General features: G+C 45.8%; 1 protein-coding gene across 1 annotated transcript in view; it reads right to left on the minus strand.

Moving 5' to 3' along the window:
* Positions 1–228: 228 nt before the first annotated feature.
* Itih6 (inter-alpha-trypsin inhibitor heavy chain family member 6) overlaps positions 229–22,380 on the minus strand; it is a 30,399-nt gene continuing 8,247 nt past the window's right edge. The window contains exons 3-14 of the mRNA XM_085837557.1: positions 19,757–19,867; positions 16,895–17,142; positions 13,760–13,929; positions 10,669–10,785; positions 9,023–9,194; positions 6,769–8,566; positions 6,521–6,657; positions 4,795–4,887; positions 3,756–3,791; positions 3,425–3,538; positions 1,689–2,066; positions 229–440 (exon numbers count right to left, since the gene is read on the minus strand). Of these exons, the coding sequence (XP_085693683.1) occupies positions 229–440; positions 1,689–2,066; positions 3,425–3,538; positions 3,756–3,791; positions 4,795–4,887; positions 6,521–6,657; positions 6,769–8,566; positions 9,023–9,194; positions 10,669–10,785; positions 13,760–13,929; positions 16,895–17,142; positions 19,757–19,867 (3,586 nt within the window). The remainder of the gene's footprint in view (positions 441–1,688; positions 2,067–3,424; positions 3,539–3,755; positions 3,792–4,794; positions 4,888–6,520; positions 6,658–6,768; positions 8,567–9,022; positions 9,195–10,668; positions 10,786–13,759; positions 13,930–16,894; positions 17,143–19,756; positions 19,868–22,380) is intronic.

Consider the following 22,380-nt stretch of genomic DNA (forward strand, 5'->3'; position numbering starts at 1 on the left):
TCCAGGGATCATGAAAATTTGGAAGAAATAGAGACTATAAACAAGGCAAACAGAATACTAACACTTTTAGGGCCAAAGTTCTGCTCAGTTTTGTGTTTCTTTGTGCATCCTGATATATTTGTTCCCTAGCATATGTGTATACATCCATTATGTACACCCCCGCGGACCCAGGCCTGTGCCATGGTTGACTCCATGCCGTAGCCTCTGGATCTCTGGGTTCAGGAGCCATCACAGAACATAGGCAAGGTAGGGCTGACCCAGCAGCCTTTCCACATGAGAGCGCTTCACGAGCCAGCATGAAGTCCAGCGGGGAAGCACCCTTGGTGATTCTTTCAGCAGCCTCTTGCCTAGTACCACTGGCACGTCCAGGCCATGGTGCTTCTGTAAATAAGATCCAGCAGGTCCTGTTACCAGCCGGATGTCTGTGTATTGAAACTGTCCTGAGGGAGAGAAGATGTAGCACCAATTAGAGCTCTAGGGAGACCTGTGAGCAGGAAATCTAGAAGGAAAGTGGCAGGGTTAGAGTGTCAGGCCTACAGGAGGGGAGAGGCTAGACATTGGGGAAAGCATGAACAAGCCAGATGATACAGGAGTGTGGTGTGGAGTGGAGAGTCAAGATAGCAGAGATAAAGAGAACAACTGGGCTTGGAGAAAAGAGGAAGATACAGGGGAAGAAATGGTTCAAGGAGCCATAGAGAGGTGATGATATCTATCTAACCTACTATCACTACTGCTGGGGTCTTCTGACTTATAGTCTAGGCACTTACAGTCCATGTTCACAGGAGCCTAACAATTCAGATGGTGCTTTAAAACACTAAGAGCTTGCTGTGTCTTTCCTCTGTTTAGAACCTTTCACAACTCCTCTGGTGCCTTTGAGAGAAGGTCAAATTCCTCACCTTGACATTCAGTTTGATCACGCCAGCTCTAGCTCCTGCTATCGCCAATTCCGTTTCTGTACACTCTTGCTTAGCCTGCCAGATGCAATGCCCTCCCTCTTCTCAGAGGTCTTTCTTGTTGATGTTTTTAAATTTTTTTATTAAATTTATTTGTTCACTTTACATCCCAATATCAGCCCCCTCTCTCCTTCCAATCCCCCCTCATGCAGATCCTCCCCCATTCCTCCCTCCCATTCTCTCTTGAGAAGGGGGAGCTCCCCTCTAAGTATCAGGACCACTACTCTCCCCGCCCCCTACCCCACCCCCCCTACATCAAGTCACTGCAGGACTAGGCACATCCTTTCCCACGGAGGCTGGGAAAATATTCGCACCCTGGGCACTTAGCTTTCTGTGCAGTTCTCTGCCTTGCTGTCACCCCTCCCTGCCTGGCTCTGTCTTTTTCCCTGTCAAGTTGGGATTACCGAATGTGAGGAGCCCACTAGACCTTCATCCTAAAGAAGGTTTCTGGGCTGGAGAGAAGGCTCAGAGGTTATGATCACTTGCTCTCCTTGCTGAGGTCTGGAGTTTGCTTGGCAGTACCCATATGAGCTTATGAAGTTCTTAAACTCTAGTTTCAAGAAACCTGAGGTCCTCTTTTGGCCTCCAGGGTTACCCAGAATACATGTGGTGCATAAACATACATGTAGACAAAACCTTCATAAGTACACAAAAATAAAAAAGAAAGGAAAAAGAAAAGAGGTTTCTGTTAGGACTGGTACCCCCCTCATTCCTTTCTGCCTCAGAAGCACTTACCCATCAGGCCACGGGCTGAGGGGCTGAGGCCTGAGCCATTGGCCACATAGAACCCCAAATGGGGTAGCTGTAGTGTGCTGGGGTGTCTGTACTGGTGACGAAGGATGAAGAAGTTGAGATGGGGCCCAAGGCGGAGGGTGAGAAGGGCTGCAGAAGCCACACGGAGCTCAAGCTGGGGCTTCTTCACCAGGGCAGGTTGGTTCCAGGATAAGCTCAAGGTGCTCTCACCTTGCACAGATATAGAACTTCGACTTATTGTAATGTTGTAGGCCCGGGGTTTATCTGAAGTGATTGTGATGATATGAAAGTATGTCCGGGTCTGGTCCTTATGACTTGGTCTTGATGGTGCTCCAAGCAACTGCCCACTTACATGCAGCCCTGTAAGGGGGAAATGCAGGCCTAGAGCACAAGATTTCACTACAGTGCGTCCATGATAACCTAAAGCACAGGCAGGCGTGAGGTCTCAGGTCCAGATGACATCATTCAGACTTGTGGTTAGAATGTTAGCTCTTATGTGGAAATGCTTTTATCATGGTTCACCCTGAGTTTTGTGTAAGGGGGCATGTAGTATGTGTGCACGTGCTTACCCTAATGTGGTTATTTGCATGTATATGTGAATGTTTGCCACTGCTGTACAAATCTGTGTATTTGGATATATTCTGATGAGTATCTCTCAGAATATCAGTGCATTTACATGTTTGGAGAAGATGGCATATTTCAATGTGCATTTTTGATTGTATGATTATGTATGTCTGGTTGTTTGTGGGATATGCCAACATGTATAAAATGTCAGTATGCAAGCATCTAGATACCTGTCAGTTGTGTGTCAGGTGACTATTTCTGTGCACTAGTGTATTTCATGTGTCTGATGGGGCAGAGAATATGAGCTGTCTTTCTGTATTTGATTCCTGGGGACTGGGATGAATCTGGAAGCATCAGAGCTTCTATGTCTGAATTGTTGATGTGTGTAGGTTACTGTGTGGCACACATTTGCATATTTATGAGTATAGAGAATGTCAACATAATTTACCACATGTCCTGGTATGTATCTCTGACTAGCTTGGTGGTTTTATGAGTATGCTTGTTTTCACTTTTAAAATTAATCAATTAATTAACTAATTAATTTTTGAGACAACATCTTACTATGTAGCTCTGGATGTTCTGGTACTCACTATGTAGACCAAGCTGGCCTTTAACTCATAGAGAATCCTCCTGCTTCTGCCTCCTGAGTGCTTGGGCTAAAGGTGTGCATCACTATGCCTGGGTTTAGATTTATTTTGTTATTTATGTGTATCTATTTTTATCTTATTTATGTATGTTTTTACGGTATATATTATGTGCATCATGTGCATGCTTGGTGCCCATGGAGGTCAGAAGAGGGTATTAGATCTCCTGGAACTGGAGTTACAGATGTCTGTGAGTCATGTGTGTTTGTTTTCATATGCATTCTTATATATTACTATATATTACAAGGTACTATATGTAATTATATATTTTATATGTTATAAAGTATATAAATACATGAAGAATATACTGTAATATACTTATGTGATATATATTATATGTATATTATAATACAAACATATATTACTGTAAGTACCTCTCAGATATGTTATTATTTTATACACTCTACTATAAGATACATACAATAAAGTGCTAAATGTCTATCTAGGGTTGTTGACATGAGAACACTCAGCTGTGGTCTTGTGTTGAAAAGGAGTCCTTGGGGTTCTCACCTGCCTTAGGGTCATCTATGAGCTTCAAGAGGTCCCCTGGGCGACCATCCAATGTGAAGCAGATCTTCTCGTCTGAGTGAGGAATGTGAATCACAAAGTGGGGGTCTCCATCCACTGTAAGGCAGGAGATGAAACTCTGATGTTATGAGTCTTGAAGAAATGGGAGAAAGGAGAAAAGGGGGATGAAAAAGGCCATGTCTACTTTCCAAGAGTGAGGATGAGGGAGGAGAAGAAGGAAAGGGAGAAGGGGGGGGAAGAGAGGGAGGTAAGGAGGGAGAGAGAGTACCCAGTCTTGGTCCCAGTGCACAAGCGGTAGGGGAGAATGGATTACCAGAGGATGAGAAGATGAAGATGCCTGGCCATGTGCCTGCAAAGGATTGAGGACATGAATTGGTAAAGAACTGATCTAACACATCTCCAACAACCCTGGAACCCTCCAGCTTCTAGGTCTTAGGTAGGAACCAAATTACTGAGCTCAGTATTTAAATCTTTTCTGAAATTTATTTTTCCATTTTTTTCTTTATGCTTTATCCTATCCCAGTGAACTGATTTGTTTGCTATTGTCTATTCTTTGAGCCAGGGTTTCAATATATAGCCCAGGTTAGACTTGAACTCCCAATCCTCCTTCCCTCAACCTCCAGAGTGTTGCGATCACACATGACCATCACACTTGACCCTGAACTGGTTGGTGGTTGCTCTGAGTGCCGGCTAATTGTTTGCTTCTTCCTGCTCTGTTTTGCTGAGTGATGCCTCTCACTACTTTGAGATTCTGCGGCATCAAGGAGAGTCTCAGGAAATGCAGTCACTTAAGCAGACCAGAATCCAGAATTTTGAGATGAATAAACACCTCTCCTTTATAAATTACCCATGTTGCAGCAGTCTGTAACAGCAGGAGAATGTGAAAGAAGGGGCATGGGTGCTGTATTTTTTTTAATTAAAAAAATCATATGTTTTGATCATGTTTCCCCCTTCCAATTCCTCCAAGAACCTTTTCATCTCCCTATGCACTTGACTTCACGTTCTCTCTCGCTTGCTCAAAAGTAAAGAAAGAAAAAACACAAAAACACAAGAAACAGAAAATTGCAAAAATGAAAATTAAAAAAAAAAAACAAACAAACGAGACCAATAAGATAAAAACCTGTCCAGACAAAGTGATATGAGACCAAAGGTCTACAAAGACACCATCGAATTCATCGTGTGTTGGCTAACATAAGCATCAGACCTGCCCTAATGCTTGGCTGATATACTCCCTGAGACTTCATTGAGTTGTTGTTTTAAACTGCTCCCACACTGTCGATGAGAGTTCCAGATGCCACTGAGTAGAAACAAGGGCTTAGAGGAGTCTTGGTCAGAAGAGCCCCCTTGTTCACCTTTTACCAGCTCCTTAGAACTTTCCTCAGAGTTCATGTCATGTTCAGCAAATCCCAGAGTTCTCTCAGAATTGCCATTCCAGTGTGGACTTCCTGCCAAACACAAAGAAATCAAATGAATCCTTCCCACGCCTGGGTCAAAGAGAAGACGGGTGATATCACTGTGCAGCCCAGGCTTGCCTCCAACTACTGACTCTAATGCTGCAGTCTCCCATGTGCCAGGATTCTATGTGACCTCCATGTCTGCTCCTTCTTTCATTCCAACTGGGACAGTTCCCAGTGGCTACCCAAACTGATCTGTTTATGTCTATCTTCATCACAGCCTTTTTCAAGTTCAGATTCAAATTTCTTTTTCACAGCACCTATACATTCATATCTGCTCATTCATTCATTCATCCAGGCACTGCTTAGGCATCGGGATATGATGGTGAGAAAGACAGATGGGGTTTCTCACCCGGAGAAATAGCATAGTCATGGTTATCAAAGGTGGTGGATGCTATCCAAAATAAAACTTGGACTGATCAAGGGTGTCATATATGACTGAAGTGTCCTGTGGAGGAGGGTGGGCAAGGATGCTGTTCTGAGAGCCAAGGCACAGGCTGAAGAGAAAGGAATATGGAGGGAACGAGGACTATAGGAAAGGGCAGGCTAGGTGAGCATCAAGGAGAAACAGTAGACAGAAGTACTTGAGTGTTGACTGGGGAGGACCCAGTGGGAGGAGTGAGGAAGAATCCAAGTCTAGAGATCAGAGGATGAATAGGAACATGGGAGAAGGTGAAGTCACCCATGGTGTGGGCATACAGAGCTCACCATGCAGAGTCTTTAGATAAGGTGGTAGTGTTTGTCTGATTTGTAATGGTGGCAGTTGAGATTGTGGGCACTCAGTAGATTTGAGAAATAGATTAGAAATACAAGCACCAGGATGCAGAGCTGGATTGGATCTTGGGGGAAGTGAGGGACAAGGTATGTCAAAGATATTGCCTAAAATCATGTCCCTGTGAATTATTGCTGCCTGTAACCCTTTTTAACTCTGTGCTATAAAGTAACCCAAGAGAGTCCCCTTCTTTCAAGATAGCAGTCTAGTGGGGTGACAGAAACCCATTTCTTTGGGGAACCAGAATATCTGGGTTTTAGTCTCTGACTAGCTGTGCGACATTAAACAAGTTGTTTCACTTCTCTGTGCTTCTGTTTCCCTGTGTATAAAATGCATATAACAATAGTTTCTCATGGGACATTAAACGCTGGATTAGATATATGAAATGAAGAGAAGTACCTGTACATAGGGAAAGCTGGAAAATAGTACTTAATAGCCTTTGGAAAATGTACTGGGAATTACCATTATTTTCCATAAAATTTATTAAGTGGAGCTGTTCACAGAGCACAGAACAAGAAGAAGACCTGACTTACTAGTGATGCTCCAATTTATACTAGCACATTCCTTCTGTGCTTGGGAGTCAGCAACTATTCTCTTTTTCAATGAGACAAATGTCAACTCTAGTTGGGCCACTTTGCTTTTGTTTAGCCTTTCCAGTAATATTTGCCAAGACCTCTAATTCTGGGCCTAGGTACAGAGGTCTGAAATGTTAACTAGTCCAAAGTCCCAAAGCAACCAAGGAAGCTTCTGGAGCATTGCTAGAAGCCTTATATCTTTCATCTACTCTCAGCTCCTGCTATCTCCATGTGCACCTCCCCCACTCTGGCCTGGCCTCTTGCCAGCAACACTCACCATCTTTGTCAGGAGTGAGGAAGGTATAGAAGACTGGTGGGTTCAAGGACTCCACGAATTTGGACTCTTCCACTGACTCTGACAGCAGGTGGAGTTTCTCTGGGAGAAGGTGAAGACTGATGGCTTCTGGGAGAGTGCTGGAAGGCAGCAAGATTGGGAGGTGTAGGGGAGCCACTTATGGCATAGGAGTAAAGCTGTTGGGTTGGGCCATTATTGGAATCCCTGGCAGAGATGGTCCCAGAACTTGCCTGGTGCTCTTGGGTTCTAGCAGCAGGTCTTGCTGATGCCAGCGTCTTGCAGTGGGCAGCAGAGAGGTCAGAGTAGGGGTAAAGGGAGAAGGGAGAGGCTCCCCAGGAATAGAGGTAGCCACAGTGCTGCTGGGACTTGTGGAACTTGAGAGTGTATTTGAGAATGTGCTGAGGCTCTGAGGAACTAGTGGCCTGGGTCTAGCAGGCAGTGGGATTTGGGTGCTATAGGGAGTTGATGTTCTGGACTTGGAAAGTAGGCTAGGAGAAGTTTGGTGAGATGAGACACTAGGTTCATGAGATGAAGGGATTTTAGGAGACTTGGGTAAGACATTCCCTGGTTTAGAGTGTGGTAAATTTGGGGAAGTCTTGGGAGCAAGATCTTTGGAGCTGAGGTGTAATGGGTGTTTGGGTATCTGAAATGTGGAGATAGATTTGAGCTGTGGCACACTTTGGGATGACTGTGATATAGGTTCCTGTGATACAGGTTGAGAGTATGATGGGGTATCTGGTGTAGGGTGGGCATCTGATGAAGCAGGGAGTTTGAAAGGAGTAAATGAAATAAAATGTTTCATGGTGCCACCTTTGGGCTGGGAAGGGCTCACAGGATTCAATGGCAGGATATATGTCCCAGAATTAACCAGTGATGTGATGCCAGGATTCTGGTGTGTTGAAGTACTGGGCTTCCGAGGAAAAGAATTTGAAGGCACATGGGCAAGAGGTTTCATCTTCAAAGTTGGCAGTGCCAAGGTGCTGGAATCTTGGCCTGGAATTTGGGGTTTTGGTTGTACTGAAGTTGTTAGGCTATTAGACCACCAACCCAGTGCCCCTAGCTCCTTGGAACTGGTCACCTTCATTGTAGGAGCAATAATAGTTGAGGTTGGTTTTGTGGGTCTTGATTTGGAAAAGACCTTGAACACTGAGGCTGGCTGAGCTGTGCCTGTTCCTAGTCCAAGCCTGTTGCTGGATGAGGGTGTGACTGTGCTTGTCTTGGCTGTAGTGGATGGCTGGGTCATGGCTTCCTCATTGGTCTTCTCGAGGTGCACCACAACCAGTGAAGTCAGAGCTGTGACAAAGTTGTATTCAAGGGATAGGTTGAGGGCTTTGGCAGCCAACAGACGGCGAGTTGTGGTGTCCCTGGCTTGGAAGCGTGCCTTCAGCAGCTCACCAATAGTGACATAGGCCCACAGGCGGCGGATAAAGTGGGTCACATTGAGGGCAGGTTTCCCGGGGCAACCAAAGGCTTTCTGGCTACTGTTGCTGGCTTTTTCACTATGGTGGGCCACAAGGAGATGACCATTTGGACCACGGGCTGCCAAGTGGATGCCCAGTTCCTGCTCACCTGGCTGCACGTTGCCAGCCACCACCAGCTCTGAGCCATGAAAATAGTTAGGGAAATGGGCCCTAGAGGAAGCCCCAACCCAGCCACCCAGGTAGTCTAAGTGCACGTCTGCCAGGAGAGGCCTGGAAATCTCTGCATAGAGACCCTCTAGTTGCAGGGCTGCATCAGCATCCTCATATATGCGTCTTGCTTCTCCCTGGTTCTCCAGGGACAAACGACGCAGCAGTGAGAAGTCAGCATCATCTCCAAAGGCCAAGCTGAAAAGAGATACCCTGTGGGCCAGTGCCTGACGGATGTTTGAAAGAATCACACTGGGAGTTGTCTCACCGGCTGTGGGCTCCCCATCTGTCAGGAACATGATAAGAGGAATCTGCCCCACACCACGGCCCTTTCCAGGCTCCTGGTTGCTATGGTTCAGCACTGAAGCAGCTGCCAGCAGAGCTGCATTGATGTCCGTCCCTAATCGGGGAGTAGACTGTGAGACCACATTCTCAGGCCATTTCTTACCCCCACTAGAGACACACTCCCAGGCTCATCCTTCCCACGTTATCTTTTCTCACGCTGTAATGTTCCCACTGCTTATCCATCCTAACTCCTTCACTCTCGCCCTGGTTCACGTGACCTGATAGTGGGGCCCATATGTCCTTGTTTTTTATCACTCCCTGTTTCAGACTATTCTTTCCCAGGGTGTGGGGAGCGGGTGGGGGGTGGTGGTGGAAGAGAGGCGGGATTGTTTCATTCTCTAGTCAGATGACAGCCACCCAAAGACAGAACCAGAGCCTTTCTTGCTAAAGGGGAAAAGATGGCTTAGATGACAGAAGCAGTAGATCTGGGAGAGTTGGGTGATTATTTGAGACAGGATTGGACAAAAATCAGAACCAGGAGAAATGCTTGGAAATAAAATCTAACACTCACAGCCATCTGCTTCCATGCGACTCACGTAGTTTTTGGCACTATGGATATTCTGGACAGTGGCCTGGATTGAGCCTTCATTTTTCCAGATGTTAACTGTGTCAGAAAAGGTAATGATGTTGAAGGAGTCACTGGCTTGAAGATCACTGAGGATCGTATCCATGGCCTTTTTAGTCTGTGGGAAAAGGGTGAAGGAGATGAGACAAAAATGGAGCCGCATGAACTTGTAAGGCTCTTTCTACAAGAGGCTTAAGCTCTTTTAGCCCTTTTGACCTCACCTTTCTGTGAGTTGAGGGTGTCAGGGCTAAATGTTTGTTGGGTTTTATGGTAGGCCTAGAAGTCCACTGTTCAATAGAGAAAAAAATCATTTCTTACCTTGCAAAAGTCACATTTCAAATGTTCGATGACCACATGTGGTCAGTGGCTATTGTATTAGATAGTACAGAATTTGAGATTATCATCAAGAAATTTCCCATGGAGCCACTTATGGTGATGCATGCCTGTAAACAGCACTCAGGAGGCTGAAGCTGAAGGGCTGTGAGTTCTAAGACAGCCTGTGATACGTAGACTGTCCAAGAAAACAAACCAAATAAACAATCCACGGAGACAGCTTCACTCTTGAGGTTTCTGGTTCTGTTCTTCCCAGGGTTCCTTGGTCTGTATAGTCAGTGGTCTCTGACTGTGTGGTCCTGGGTTGAATGCTTTTAATCCCGTCAAGCTAGATAACCCTATGATTAGATGCCCGGCTTCTACCTGCTTAAATTCCACTTAGATCTCTTGCTGATTCTCACCCCCTCTGTTTCCCTCAGGGTTACTTTCTCAACAGCTCATGGATAATCCAGATTCCATTTTAACTTCATAACTTGGCTCTTGTGCCCTTGAGAAAGCACACCATTTCTCCTTTATTTATTCATATCTTCAATGTTCTTTCACGTGCCCATTCTCTAGAAAGCACTTTCTTGGGTTATCCGCATTCATTCATCATACCCAAACAGTCTTTACTCCAGACTCTTCATTAACACTCTGATATACAATATATTCACTCTCCAGCCACATAGCAAATACTCTGAGAACATGACTCAAAATGCTTCCTCTTCCTCTCTTTTCACCATGACAATATTTAACATAGAGCTAGGCATATATGAAGCTCCATAGCAAGTAGAGTCCAGTATTAGGTACATTTCAGCATACGGCATTTCAATGTTCCAGACATTGTTGAATATTTAAGCTGTATTAGCTCACACAGGTGTTACAGAAACATACTGGGAAAGGCACTAATATTATCCCTATTTCTAATGGCACAGTCTCACTAAGAAAGAGTCATGGCTCTGGCAATATAGCTCAGTTACTACAGACTTTAGCATCCATGAAGCCCTATATTCAATCTCCACCACCACATAAACTCGGCATCCTTATGCATATCTGGAATTTCAACAGTCAGAAGGTAGAGGCAAGAGGATCAAAAGTTCAAGGTCATCTTAAGGCTTATAGTGAGATTGAGGCCAACCTGAGTTACTTCTTTGAGAAAAAGAAAACTTCTTTGATAAAAAGAGCAGCAGGCATTAAAAAAAAAAAAGCACTTACATTTTACAGAATCTAAAGGGGAGATAGATATGGATATCATAGGCAGCAAGCAAAGTCCTTGTTACCTGTTGCAACTTAGTTCCAAACATAGAGCCGCTCACGTCAATAACAAACACCACATTCTTCTCTAGTGGCTGGAGGCCTCTGGGGGCAAAGTAATGAATAAAATAGCCACCATAGACCTGGATTAAAAGAAGGGGAGCCAAGAAGCATGGTGAGAGCCAGTCCTAATCAGGCCCCTCTCCCTCTCCTACATGACGCCCTGTTCTCTCCTTCCCAGGCCAACTCCCTCTCCCAACTTGTGTGTGTTGGACTAGTGTTTATCTGCACACCAGAACAGAACGTCTGTTCTGCAGACCTTCATCCCAGGCCTTGCTCAGAGCAGCAGAGTGGAGAAGACAAGCTTGGGGTCCAGGCCTACAAGGGTCAGCATCTTTGGAATATGTGAGTTCCTGTCCACGAGGCAGCCTGACTCGCACAGGCTTGAGGGTCCCCGGGGACGTTTGTCTGGGCTCCAGGAATGGAAAGTATTGTTTTAACCTCCCTCGACAGAGTGAGCCGGGGGCCCAGCTCATTGCTGCCAAGGGCTGGGAGCTTGCAGGGCCTCCTTCTCCTCCTAAACTCTCCTTTCTGCTGTTGCTGGGCAGAGCAGGGAGGGGAGGAGGAAGCAGAGGCCAACAGAGCTATGTGTTCAGAGGGGATTGGTTAGCACCAGGTGCAGATGCCTTGGGCTGTCCTGATGTGATTGGCTGTTGGTCCCCTGCCCCACTCCCATCTTTCCTTCTGCAGAGCCTGAGGGCTGGGTCAGTGGAGGGAAGGGAAGGAGATGGGCCAGGAGGCCCCCTCAGACCAGTGTCCTCTCCAGCCAAGGAGGCCTAGGCTGCCTAAGGGTCTAGGCTGTTCTGCAGCTTTCAGCTTGAGGCCTAAGGAAGGTGTCAGGGCTGCCCAGGAACAGCAGTGTCTGCTGCTGTGTGCTCTCAGCCATTCAGGGAGCCCCCTTCTTTTCCAGAAGAGAGAGAGAGAGAGAGAGAGAGAGAGAGAGAGATTGGACTGGGAAGAGAAAATGTTTTCCCCTCCATCGCTGCCTCTGAGTTAATTCATGTGGAGTGGGAGGCCTGTCCCCACAATCCTGGCTCCCTCCCTGTCCCCTTTCCCCAAGGTTTCTATCACTCACCCATCCTGTCACTGCCAAGCCAAGAGCAGAAACCTTGAGGGCACCATGTACCTGGTATATGTGGGCAAGGGAAGTGTGTCCACCAGTGCCTGACCCCATTCTAAACAGTTCTCTGACTAGCCTGTATCGTGGGTACAAGACTGTCAGGCAGCCTCCCAAGCCCACTCAATCTCTGCTGTCAGCCCAGGAACCGTTCCATCGAAGGGCACAAAGTCACACATGCTTGTTCAACCCGCTTTGATTTCCAGAGGGATTCATATGCTCAAGAACAGGTCCCTCTTGAGGAATTTGGAGGCGAGTGCCCCAAGCTTAGGATTAGGCCTGCTGAATTCAGAGGTGACTCTGAGTGCAAGGTGGGAACATAGCCTTTGGGTGACTTGGTTTCCTCCCTTCCATCACAATGCTAAGTCGCTACTCCAGACCCCACACGACAAAGCCCAGGCCATAGCACTCCAGGGCCATTTTCCCAATGTGTCCCACTCACTGGCCACATGAAGACTTGGAAAGCTCCAGTGTCTCTAACTTGGAGGGCCCAGCCCAGCAACACCCTTGCTCTCTCCACCAGCAGCCTTGCTATGCTTTCCTCATGGAGACCACGACCATCACCAGGCTCCCTTCCCATCAGATCTGAGAGTCAGCCTGGCCCTTTTTGCCACGTGGCCACCCATTCTCATAACTTTGATCTGCTGCATACAGTCCAGGGCTCCCTGGCCTCTTCACCTCAAACCAGCCTTATTTATAGTGTGGACTGCTCACTCTCAGTTTCCGTGTCTTAGTGCAGGCCTTCGACGCTGCATCTTTGCAACAGCCATAACTGCCATGGGTCTCCATATGGATCCTTGCCTTCAGTCTGCATAGTCTGTCGCCTCCCCACAACACCCCATGCCTTTCCCTTCACTCCAGGCAAGATCTGCTCACTATGCCACTACACTTTCCATTGTAACTCTTTCAGGAGGACCATCCTGACACCTCCTTGTCTGGTACCACTCACATACTGCTTAGCATAGTTCCTATGGTTTATTTCACTCTCATGGCAACAAGGATCTGTCTGCTTCACAACCAGGAGCCAGGTGGGAGAGAGATTGGGAGCTGAGGCCGATCCTTTCTGCGTTTCGAGGGGCAATGGGTTGGGCCCTGGGCCTGAGTAGTTTGCTAGTGGACATGTCAAGATAGGGAGGAAGGAGCAGGCTTGCCCCCAGCACTGTATGGGATGGGGTAGAGAGAAGACAGTGGGTCAGCTGTGGAGGGATGAAGATAGAAAGGGAGTTACCAGGGACTAGAGTGGGGAAGCAGAAGCTGAACAGTGGAGGAGGTGGAGGGAGACACACCCAGGGCACCAGGGAGCCTGAGCAAATCAGTGCTCCTGTGCCCTGTGGGGCAGGCTCAGGTAGTTGTGGAGAAAGTGATTGGTGGCCTGGGGACTCTCAGCAGGGTGGTTCGTGTGCTGAACATTGCAGAGAGGCAGGAGAGACCTTCTGGGAGCTGACTTCTCAGTCTTTGGCTAAACTTATGAGCAAGCCTGGGGTCTTGGGTCAGAGCTGCCATGCTCTGCTACAACACAGGAGCTCCCCTCTCCTCCAGGGGTGTTCAGACTCATAGGTGACACACTTCCTGTGCAGGAAAGGGCCTCATGGTGGGGAACAAATGTTCAGAAACCAACCCAACAAGAAAGCCAAGGACAAGTGAACAGTGTGAGACATACACAAACTATGTGATCCAATGACTCAGCAATACCTTGCTCTGCAAAGGGACTGCTTACTGACACAACTCGGTGGCTCTGTTCAGGCCCTGTTCCAAGTCCTGCAGTTCTGTGTCTCTAACTGTGTGGTGTGTACAGGGTTCCCAAAGGGGGAAGCCACATGCCTTGACCCCTGACGGTAGCTCTCACCTAACTCTAGGGACTCATCTTCTTTTACCTAGAGCATGGCTCTGGCTCTGTTGACTGTGTGCCCAAGAACTCTGCAGCTCTGGGGTCCAGGTACCTGCACATCTCCAATGATGTCCTCCATGCCCACATCATAGTGGATGGTGAAGTCGGCCATGATGCCTGAGCTGGAGAAGGCAGACTGGTCTCCCAGTGTTGGTGAGAAGGTGATGTGGACACAGGTCTCTCCCCTCTGTATCCTGGTGGATGGGGGCAAGTCACCCTCACCTGTGTGGGCATGCAGGTGGTACGGAGAGCTCAGCAGAGAGAAAAGCCATGGGTGGGGACAGTAAGAGCTCCCGGGCAATGTGTAGGGAGGGTGAGACCTGGAGCCCCTGGCACTCTGGGCTGCCCCAGTTGCCTAGCTTGCCCTTCCTGCTGCTCACTGTCACTCTGTCCCAAGCCCCTTGGGCAGCTCCTGCCCTGCCCCCATCCATCACACCCTGCCTGCCAGACCCAGCCCTCCCTCAGCCCCCAGCATCATGAGGTAGAGGGTCTGTTCTCCACTCACCACCTCTCCCTGCCTCACTTCCCACCCCACCCAAGGCCTGTGTCTGCAGGACTCTGATGGCCCAGCTTCACAGGGAGCCATAGTCTCCTTCTCTTGAGACCAGTGAGGTGGGTGGGGAGGACAGAGACAGACACAGTGGCAGAGCTGGGCTCCTCTGCTCTCCTCTCCTTTCTGCTGTGAGACAGGGCAGGCTAGCAGGGCTCTCCTCTGAGACACAACTTCTGGCCCTCCTTCCCTCTCTTCCCCCTGCCACTCAGAATGGTGCCTCTGAATGAGCCTCTTCGGCTCTCCTGAAATCACGGGCAACTTTTGGTTCCGGACATTTGCTCAACTGGTGTGAAGATCAACTCCTGAATTTTAGTCCAAGACAAGTGTCCACTTAGAAATGTCCCAGAGCCTCCCTTTCTGCAGAAAATGGAGACTTGGGAATTCAGCTCCCTCCTCCTTCCTGCTCCAGCTGTCAGGAAGCTTAGGGGCAAACTGAGCCCCTTGCTCTGAGGGCCTGGTCACATACATTCCCTGGGCTTCCTTCCTTCCAGGCCTCTTTGTTTTGTTTTATCCCCACAGGACTACTTCTATCCTCTGTTTTAACCTTTAAGGAGAAGGGGGAGGGTGCTGCCATTTTTAGCTTGGGGCTCAAGCATGCAGGCTGCTAGCTTCAGCTGTCCTGTGGACCCAGGTCCCTGATAGTGCCCTGTGTGCCTGGGTCAGTTGTTGATCAGTGTGCTTTGGTCTCCATAGCCACAGCACAGGGGTGCCCGTGGCTCCTGGGTCACTGTCGTCTGTCTTAGGGATTTGATGTGGGCTTAAGGAAAAAGGCATTTGGAAGCACACCTGGAACTTCGTGAGTGTCAGCTGAAGAGAACGCTTACCACCACCACCACCACCACCACCACCACCACCACCACCACCACCAGTATCCAATTGGGTGCTGTAAGTCACATGAAAGGGAGAATGCTCTGGTGTCTTGCAGTGGATCTTAGCGTGTGAGGTGGTTTGACTTAAGAATGACTCTCATAGACTCATATTTTTCCATGCTTGGCCCATAGAAGGTGACACTATTAGGAGTTAAGGCCTAGTTGGAATAGGTGTGGCCTTCTTTGGGGATGAGTATCACTGGAGGGAAGGTCTTTGCTGCCTCCCTTCCAGATGTACAACTCTCTGCTCCTGCTTCATCACTATGTCTGCCTGCATCCCACCATGCTTCCTTCCATGGTGATAATGGAGTAAACCTCTGAAACTGTAAGCCAGCCGTAGTTAATTTTTTCCCTTTATAATCATTGCTGTAGCCATGGAATCTCTTTATAGCAATAGAAACCCTAACTAAGCCAGGGTATAACTTTGTGAGAGAGTCATCACCTCTCATGAACAAGGGCCTAAGTTCCTTCCTCAGCTCTGGAAAACCCCAAGCTGTCCTTGTGGTCCTGGATCATAGATATACTCTATTTCATTTGTCATTTCAAAAAAGGGAAGCCTATAGCCCTGTCTTATGGCAGAGTAAATATGGACTTCAAACCCAGCTTCTACCATGCTGTCTTTCTGGCTGGGCAGGTTCCCATCAACCAGACCCTCTCTCTAGTGCTGAAAATCTCTGCATGGATAGCCTCTTGAGCTATGCAGTTTCCCTATTTCTATCCACTCAACTCTCAGGAAATTGTTTACATTGGTTTACTGGTTCCCCCAGCTTGGATGGATATAACATTCACTTGAGCCTCATTAAATTTGGAGATTTTTGGTCCTAACCCAAGCCTGTTGCACTAGGCTCCCGTAGGGTGTGGTACTGAATTCTGTGTTTCCTTAATTTCATATCCAGATTGCACCGCACTCAGTTCTCCTGTCCTAACCCTACAGATGGACTCGGTAACAAGCCTATTAGTCAAGATGCTTTTCTGTTCTGCATGGCATCCCAGAATTACCTGCCCTTCCTTTCTGCTTTTCTTCTCTTTCTGGTCATTTAGGGAAAAGTAGGGCCCCTACCCCATGGTTTCTGCATCCTTCAACATTGTTAATACAGTACTTCATGATCCATCCACATCTACTTGTCAAACTTCTTACTTTCTATCTGTCTGTCTTTCTGTCTCTCTCCCCTCTCCCTTTCTTTCTTTCTTTCTTTCTTTCTTTCTTTCTTTCTTTCTTTCTTTCTTTCTTTCTTTCTTTCTTTCTTTCTTTCTTTCTTTCTTTCTTTCTTTCTTTCTTCCTTCCTTCCTTCCTTCCTTCCTTCCTTCCTTCCTTCCTTCCTTCCTCTCTCTCTCTCTCTCTCTCTCTCTCTCTCTCTCTCTCTCTCTCTCTCTCTCTTTCTTTCTTTCTTAAAAAATAAAGTTTCACTGTTTAGCCCTGGCTCATCTGGAAGTCACTATATAGACTAAACTGGCCTTGAACTCACAGAGGTACCTGTTCTGTCTCCTGATAACTGGGACTAAAGGCATGTGCCACCATGCCATGTCTGTTAATCATTTTAATAATTGAATATGTACTTTCAGAAGCTTCTATTCCATGCCAAATTCATACTAACTTGAAGAATTGGGCAGATATCCAACTCCAAATATCTCAAACTCTAAGCAAGCCCCCTTGTCTTTGATTTGGGAAGGAAATTGGTAGAGGAATATTACTGTCCCACAGTGTCCAAGGTCTCCATTTAAAGAATGGCAATGTCTTTGTCATCTCATAGCACTGCTCACATACTTGTTTGGTTGTTGGTGCACACTTGGCTGGTTCTCAGAGGAGGTATGTGCACATAGGTGATGCCTGTCCTTTCGGACACAGTGATTTCTACATTCAGCTTCCTCACCAACTGTCCAGGCCTCAGGCTTACCACCAACTGGTACCGGCCCTGGTGTCGCTGTAGCAGTTCTTCATAGGCCAGGGCAAAAGTTGCCTTTGTGCCTGCTGCCAGCATAGTGGAGATTCGAAAGTTTTCTGATTCCCGGTCCCTGGGCAAGAAGTAAAAATTGATAGGAAGGGTGTTGGATTTCCTGTGGTATAGGGAACAATTGGATGGCATGCTTCTGCTAACCCTCACACTTAACCAACTGGACCTGATCAGGTCTCAAATAAGTCTTTGGGCCACAGTCAGTCATGCAGGCATGTACTACTCAGCAACCTCTCTTCCTCCCTCATCCCCTCTCCTGAACTTTCTACCTGGAAAATGATCTCAAAGATAGCCTTCTCCCTTATGTAAATGTGGTCGATAAAAACCTGAATCCAGAATTAACAAAAGGCATTTTCAATGTATGCAAATGATGCCTTTCTACCTTTAAATAGTCCCCTAAACCTGCTTGATTTCTGTATTAAACTTAGCTTGTTTATATGGCCCAAACCTAAAGTATTCATTTCTGTAAGATGAAACTCTCTTAGAAGCTTAGAGGAATCCATACAAATTATAATACTTATACCAAATGAACAGAACTCACTTAAAAAAATAAGTCAATCTAGACAAATCTCACTTGTTAACTCAGGCCAGAATGACAAATACTATCAATTATCTCTCAGATGTGGATCCTAACTTTAAATCTGTAGATATCCATGTTTAAGTAACCAAGGAGCTAAAGGGATCTGCAACCCTATAGGTGGAACAACATTATGAACTAAACAGTACCCCGGAGATCTTGACTCTAGCTGCATATGTATCAAAAGATGGCCTAGTTGGCCATCACTGGAAAGAGAGGCCCATTGGACACGCAAACTTTATATGCCCCAGTACAGGGGAACACCAGGGCCAAAAAAATGGGAATGGGTGGGTAGGGAAGTGGGGGGGGGTAGGGTATGGGGGACTTTTGGGATAGCATTGGAAATGTAATTGAGGAAAATATGTAATAAAAAATATTAAAAAAATAAAGTGTCTGTAGAAGTCAGGAAGCCAGAAAGAGCCTGTGAGTGTGGAGAAGGAGCAAGAGACCTTAATGGGATAAGTAGAACATGCATAGTATGAAGGAATTGGAGGGGGAATACTGGTGTCTAAAGTTTTAAATGCTGATGAGAGTTGGACTATTGGGCAGATGAGACTATGGGGTATGGATCAGCCAAAATTAATGATGTATGAAAAAGCCTTATGGGAAGCTATGACTTTGTTAGCCAATTTAAAATATCATTTTTCAAGGAGTTCTAATGGAGGCTACCCCCAGAAGCCATGTGTTATAAAACTAAAATCCTAATGTGTCCTGTGACTTATCTCCTTGGGAGTTGTTGTTCAAGGAGGCCTCAGAAGCCCCCAAATAACATAGGCCATTACCATTTCTCTACATTGCCCACTCTAGAAAGACAGGCAATCCCTATTGCTGAAGATGTCACACTTGGGTTGCAGGTAATAGAAAAATCAATCTTGAACTGACCAGGAAACTTCCTTCCTGCTAACTAGCTTTCCTAGTGCTGGGAGGTATTATCTAAGCTGCTTAGGGAGAAGATAAATTAATTGTCTTTCCCAGAGCTGAACCTAGCACAATACTTACCCAGCAAGATGTATAATAGTGGTATGAGTGTTTTAGGGGTAACTAACTACTCTCTGATTTGAGGCATGCTTCATTGGAAGAACTTCATGCCTGGTACCAAAAACCCTAGTCAAAAGTCTATGGCTAAGGAGGTCAAGGCCCTAAGAAAGAACCCATTATTATTGTTTTACTAAAATGATCATGTCAAAATGGACTCAACTTTGAACAAAAATCTTCCTTTTGGTTAGTTAAGAGACTCAAAAGTGATCAAAATGATGAGAATAAATGAATCAGCTCTAAATAAGACATCTATGCCACCCACTCTGTTGCTCAGGTAACGTCATGAAATAGGGGTCAGAAAGAATGCAAAACCTAAAGAATGGGAAGAGATAATATCTTCTGTCTACAACACATGGCTTTTGTACTCATGAACTCACAGCAGCTATAATTACTTGACCTACACAAGATGAAGCCAGCCAAAATCCTAGCATGAATGGGGGGGGGGAAGGGCCTATGAGATCTTATTCTTTATGGAAGAGGTAGTTGATGGTTTCTTTGGGTGGGAGGTCATCTTTATTTGGAAGATGTAGTCTTGCCTGGTAGATTGCCGTGCTCCAGTGAGTGGCCCCACACCCACTTGCTAACTGAATACAGACAATTATAGAGGAAAAAAGGAAATGATATGCAGTTGGGGGGGATGAATTAAAGGGGTATATGAGGGGTTGGATGGAGGATGAGAGTTTGATATGATCAAATTACATTGCATACATGTATGGAATTCTCAGAGAATAAATAAAATATCATATTCAAAATAAAAAATCAAAAGAGGAGAGAAAAACTCACTTGTATAAAATCTTCCCCCAAAGCACCAGTAAGCTCCATCTTGCTAGCAGAGTTAGGGAAATAGAAAGCTAGAATTAGGGAAATAAACCCTCATGCGTTAAACATCTATTGTTGTAGTCTTTGCTTTGTACTGACTCACATAATCTTGATGTAAATCCTATGCAGTAGAAATCATTTTCTTCATCTTGCAGAAGTAGAGAATGAGGTCCAGAGAGAAAGTCTATATTTCATCTGGCTAAGATGACTTAATCACATTTCAGATGAGATGGAGCCTTACCTGATGCCCACATGAGCAGCTGTCTTTCCTTGGTGATAGGCTTTCTCATACATTTTCTTTGCCTGTTGTTTTTCCTTGATTTCTGCAACATAGATTTTATCGTCGATGGTCCTTATGCAGAAGAGAAAAAGAAGGGATAGCGAAGTTAGACAAAGAAAAAGGATGGTCAAAAACAGAGAAAAATAAAAGGGAGGAGAAGGGGGATGGGAAAAGAAAGAATAAAACAGGGTCATTAAATTCAAAATAGAGTGTGAACAATTAATGGCAGTGAGAGTAAGATAAAAGAGGTGACAATGTTCTTCTGAAGTCTGCTTGTCAACTGGAGAAAAGAGAGACTGTACAGCATGTGGGATACCAAGATTGCAGTTTTGTGTTTCTTAAAGCGTTGACCAATGTTTGCCTTTTAACACGCAAAAATATTTTTAGGTGTTACATAGTTGAATGTTTTTACTGTAATTGTTGTATAGTTGCTATAACATTTATTTTTAAATAAAACACTTCAGGCTAAGCATGATGGTGTAGACATAGAATCTCAGCACTTAGGATGACAAATTCAAGATTCCTCTGGGCTATATAGTGAGTTCCAGGCCAGGATAGACAATTTAGTGAGATACACACACACACACACACACACACACACAGAGAGAGAGAGAGAGAGAGACTGAGAGAGAGAGAGAGAGAGAGAGAGAGAGAGAGAGAGAGAGAGAGAGAGAGAGAGAGAATTTAATTAACTCACAGGCACTGCTGCTTGAGATATGAATAACAATCTAAAAAGTGTGTCTTTTTAAAGAAAACACACTAGGTAAATAATATTGTGAATGATAAAAATGGTTAAAAATTGTCAGTGACTCTTTAATTGGGGTCCCCAGGGTCAGTCAGTGTCACAGGTCCCGAAGGACATGAACTAGATCTGACCTGAATGGCCTGTCCCTGAATATACCAGATTGTGCCCTACAAGTTTCTAAAGGAGGGAAGCAACCAGTAGTTCTACCCAGCTAGGATTCCTATGAACCACAACAATGACCACTAGAAAACTACCAGGGCTAATGAAATCATGGATCTTGGAGGAGAACATATGATTGCCACTTTACTAAGCCAGCATAACTCCCCAAAACAATCTAAACATTTATTCTTATACTAACATATAAGTGTACTTCTAACCCCTCATCAAGGAAACTTCTCTTTGCAACAAATAACCATTATAGAAAACCAGAACCAATCAAAATGCCGAGTTGTGCAGTCCATTATCAACTGGTATGTTTACAACACAACTTTCACACCTAAGGTTCAGGGATCATTGCAGAAGAGGAGGTGGAAAAATTGTAAAAGCCAGAGGAACACAAGTTTGTTGTGAGATTGTGTCTCCTAGGATGTCAGAGAAGTTACACCCATGAAGTCTCAACAATATGGCTAAACATGACTTGAACAAGGAAGAAACCAGCAGATATTTTAACATGGAAGGAAGAAAGGCTGTGAGGCCTCAACCTTATTCAAAGAGCTGCAGATAACTAAGAAATGACGACAGTGGAAGAAACAGGGTTTAATTTCAGCTTACAAAGCTCAGGTCAATGAGTGCAATCAGGGCAGGAATTCAAGAAGGGCAAGAGCCTGCAGGCAGGAGCTGATGCAGAGCCATGGAAGGGTGCTGCTGACTGGCTTGCTCCCCATGGCTTGCTCAGCCTGCTTTATTTTTTTTTAATTAGGCATTTTCCTCATTTACATTTCCAATGCTATCCCAAAAGTCCCCCATACCCCCACCCCATACCCCCACCCACTCCCACTTCTTGGCCCTGGTGTTCTCCTGTACTGAGGCATATAAACTTTGCACGACCAATGGGCCTCTCTTTCCACTGATGGCCGGCTAGGCCATCTTCTGATACATATGCAGCTAGAGACACGAGCTCCAGGGGGTACTGGTTAGTTCATATTGTTGTTTCACCTATAGGGTTGCAGATCCCTTTAGCTCCTTGGATACTTTCTCTAGCTCCTCCATTGGGGGCCCTGGGACCCATCCAATAGCTGACTGTGAGCATCCACTTCTGTGTTTGCTAGACCCCGGCATAGTCTCACAAGAGACAGCTATATCAGGGTCCTTTCAGCAAAATCTTGCTAGTGTATGCAATGGTTTCTGCATTTGGTGGCTGATTATGCGATGGATCCCCGGATATGGTAGTTTCTAGATGGTCCATCCTTTTGTCTCAGCTCCAAACTTTGTCTCTGTAACTCCTTCCATGGGTGTTTTGTTCCTAATTCTAAGAAGGGACAAAGTGTCCACACTTTGGTCTTCGTTCTTCTTGAGTTTCATGCGCTCTGTATCTCGTATCTTGGGTATTCTAAGTTTCTGGGCTAATATCCACTTATCAGTGAGTACATATCATGTGAGTTCTTTTGTGATTGGGTTACCTCACTCAGGATGATGCCCTCCAGGTCAATCCATTTGCCTAGGAATTTCATAAATTCATTCTTTTTAATAGCTGAGTAGTACTCCATTGTGTAAATGTACCACATTTTCTGTATCCATTCCTCTGTTGAGGGGCATCTGGGTTCTTTCCAGCTTCTGGCTATTATAAATAAGGCTGCTATGAACATAGGGGAGCATGTGTCCTTCTTACCGGTTGGAACAT

The sequence above is a fragment of the Mus caroli genome, unplaced genomic scaffold (genome assembly GCF_978045245.1).
Source record: "Mus caroli unplaced genomic scaffold, Mus_caroli_1 scaffold_5, whole genome shotgun sequence".
Taxonomy (NCBI): domain Eukaryota; kingdom Metazoa; phylum Chordata; class Mammalia; order Rodentia; family Muridae; genus Mus; species Mus caroli.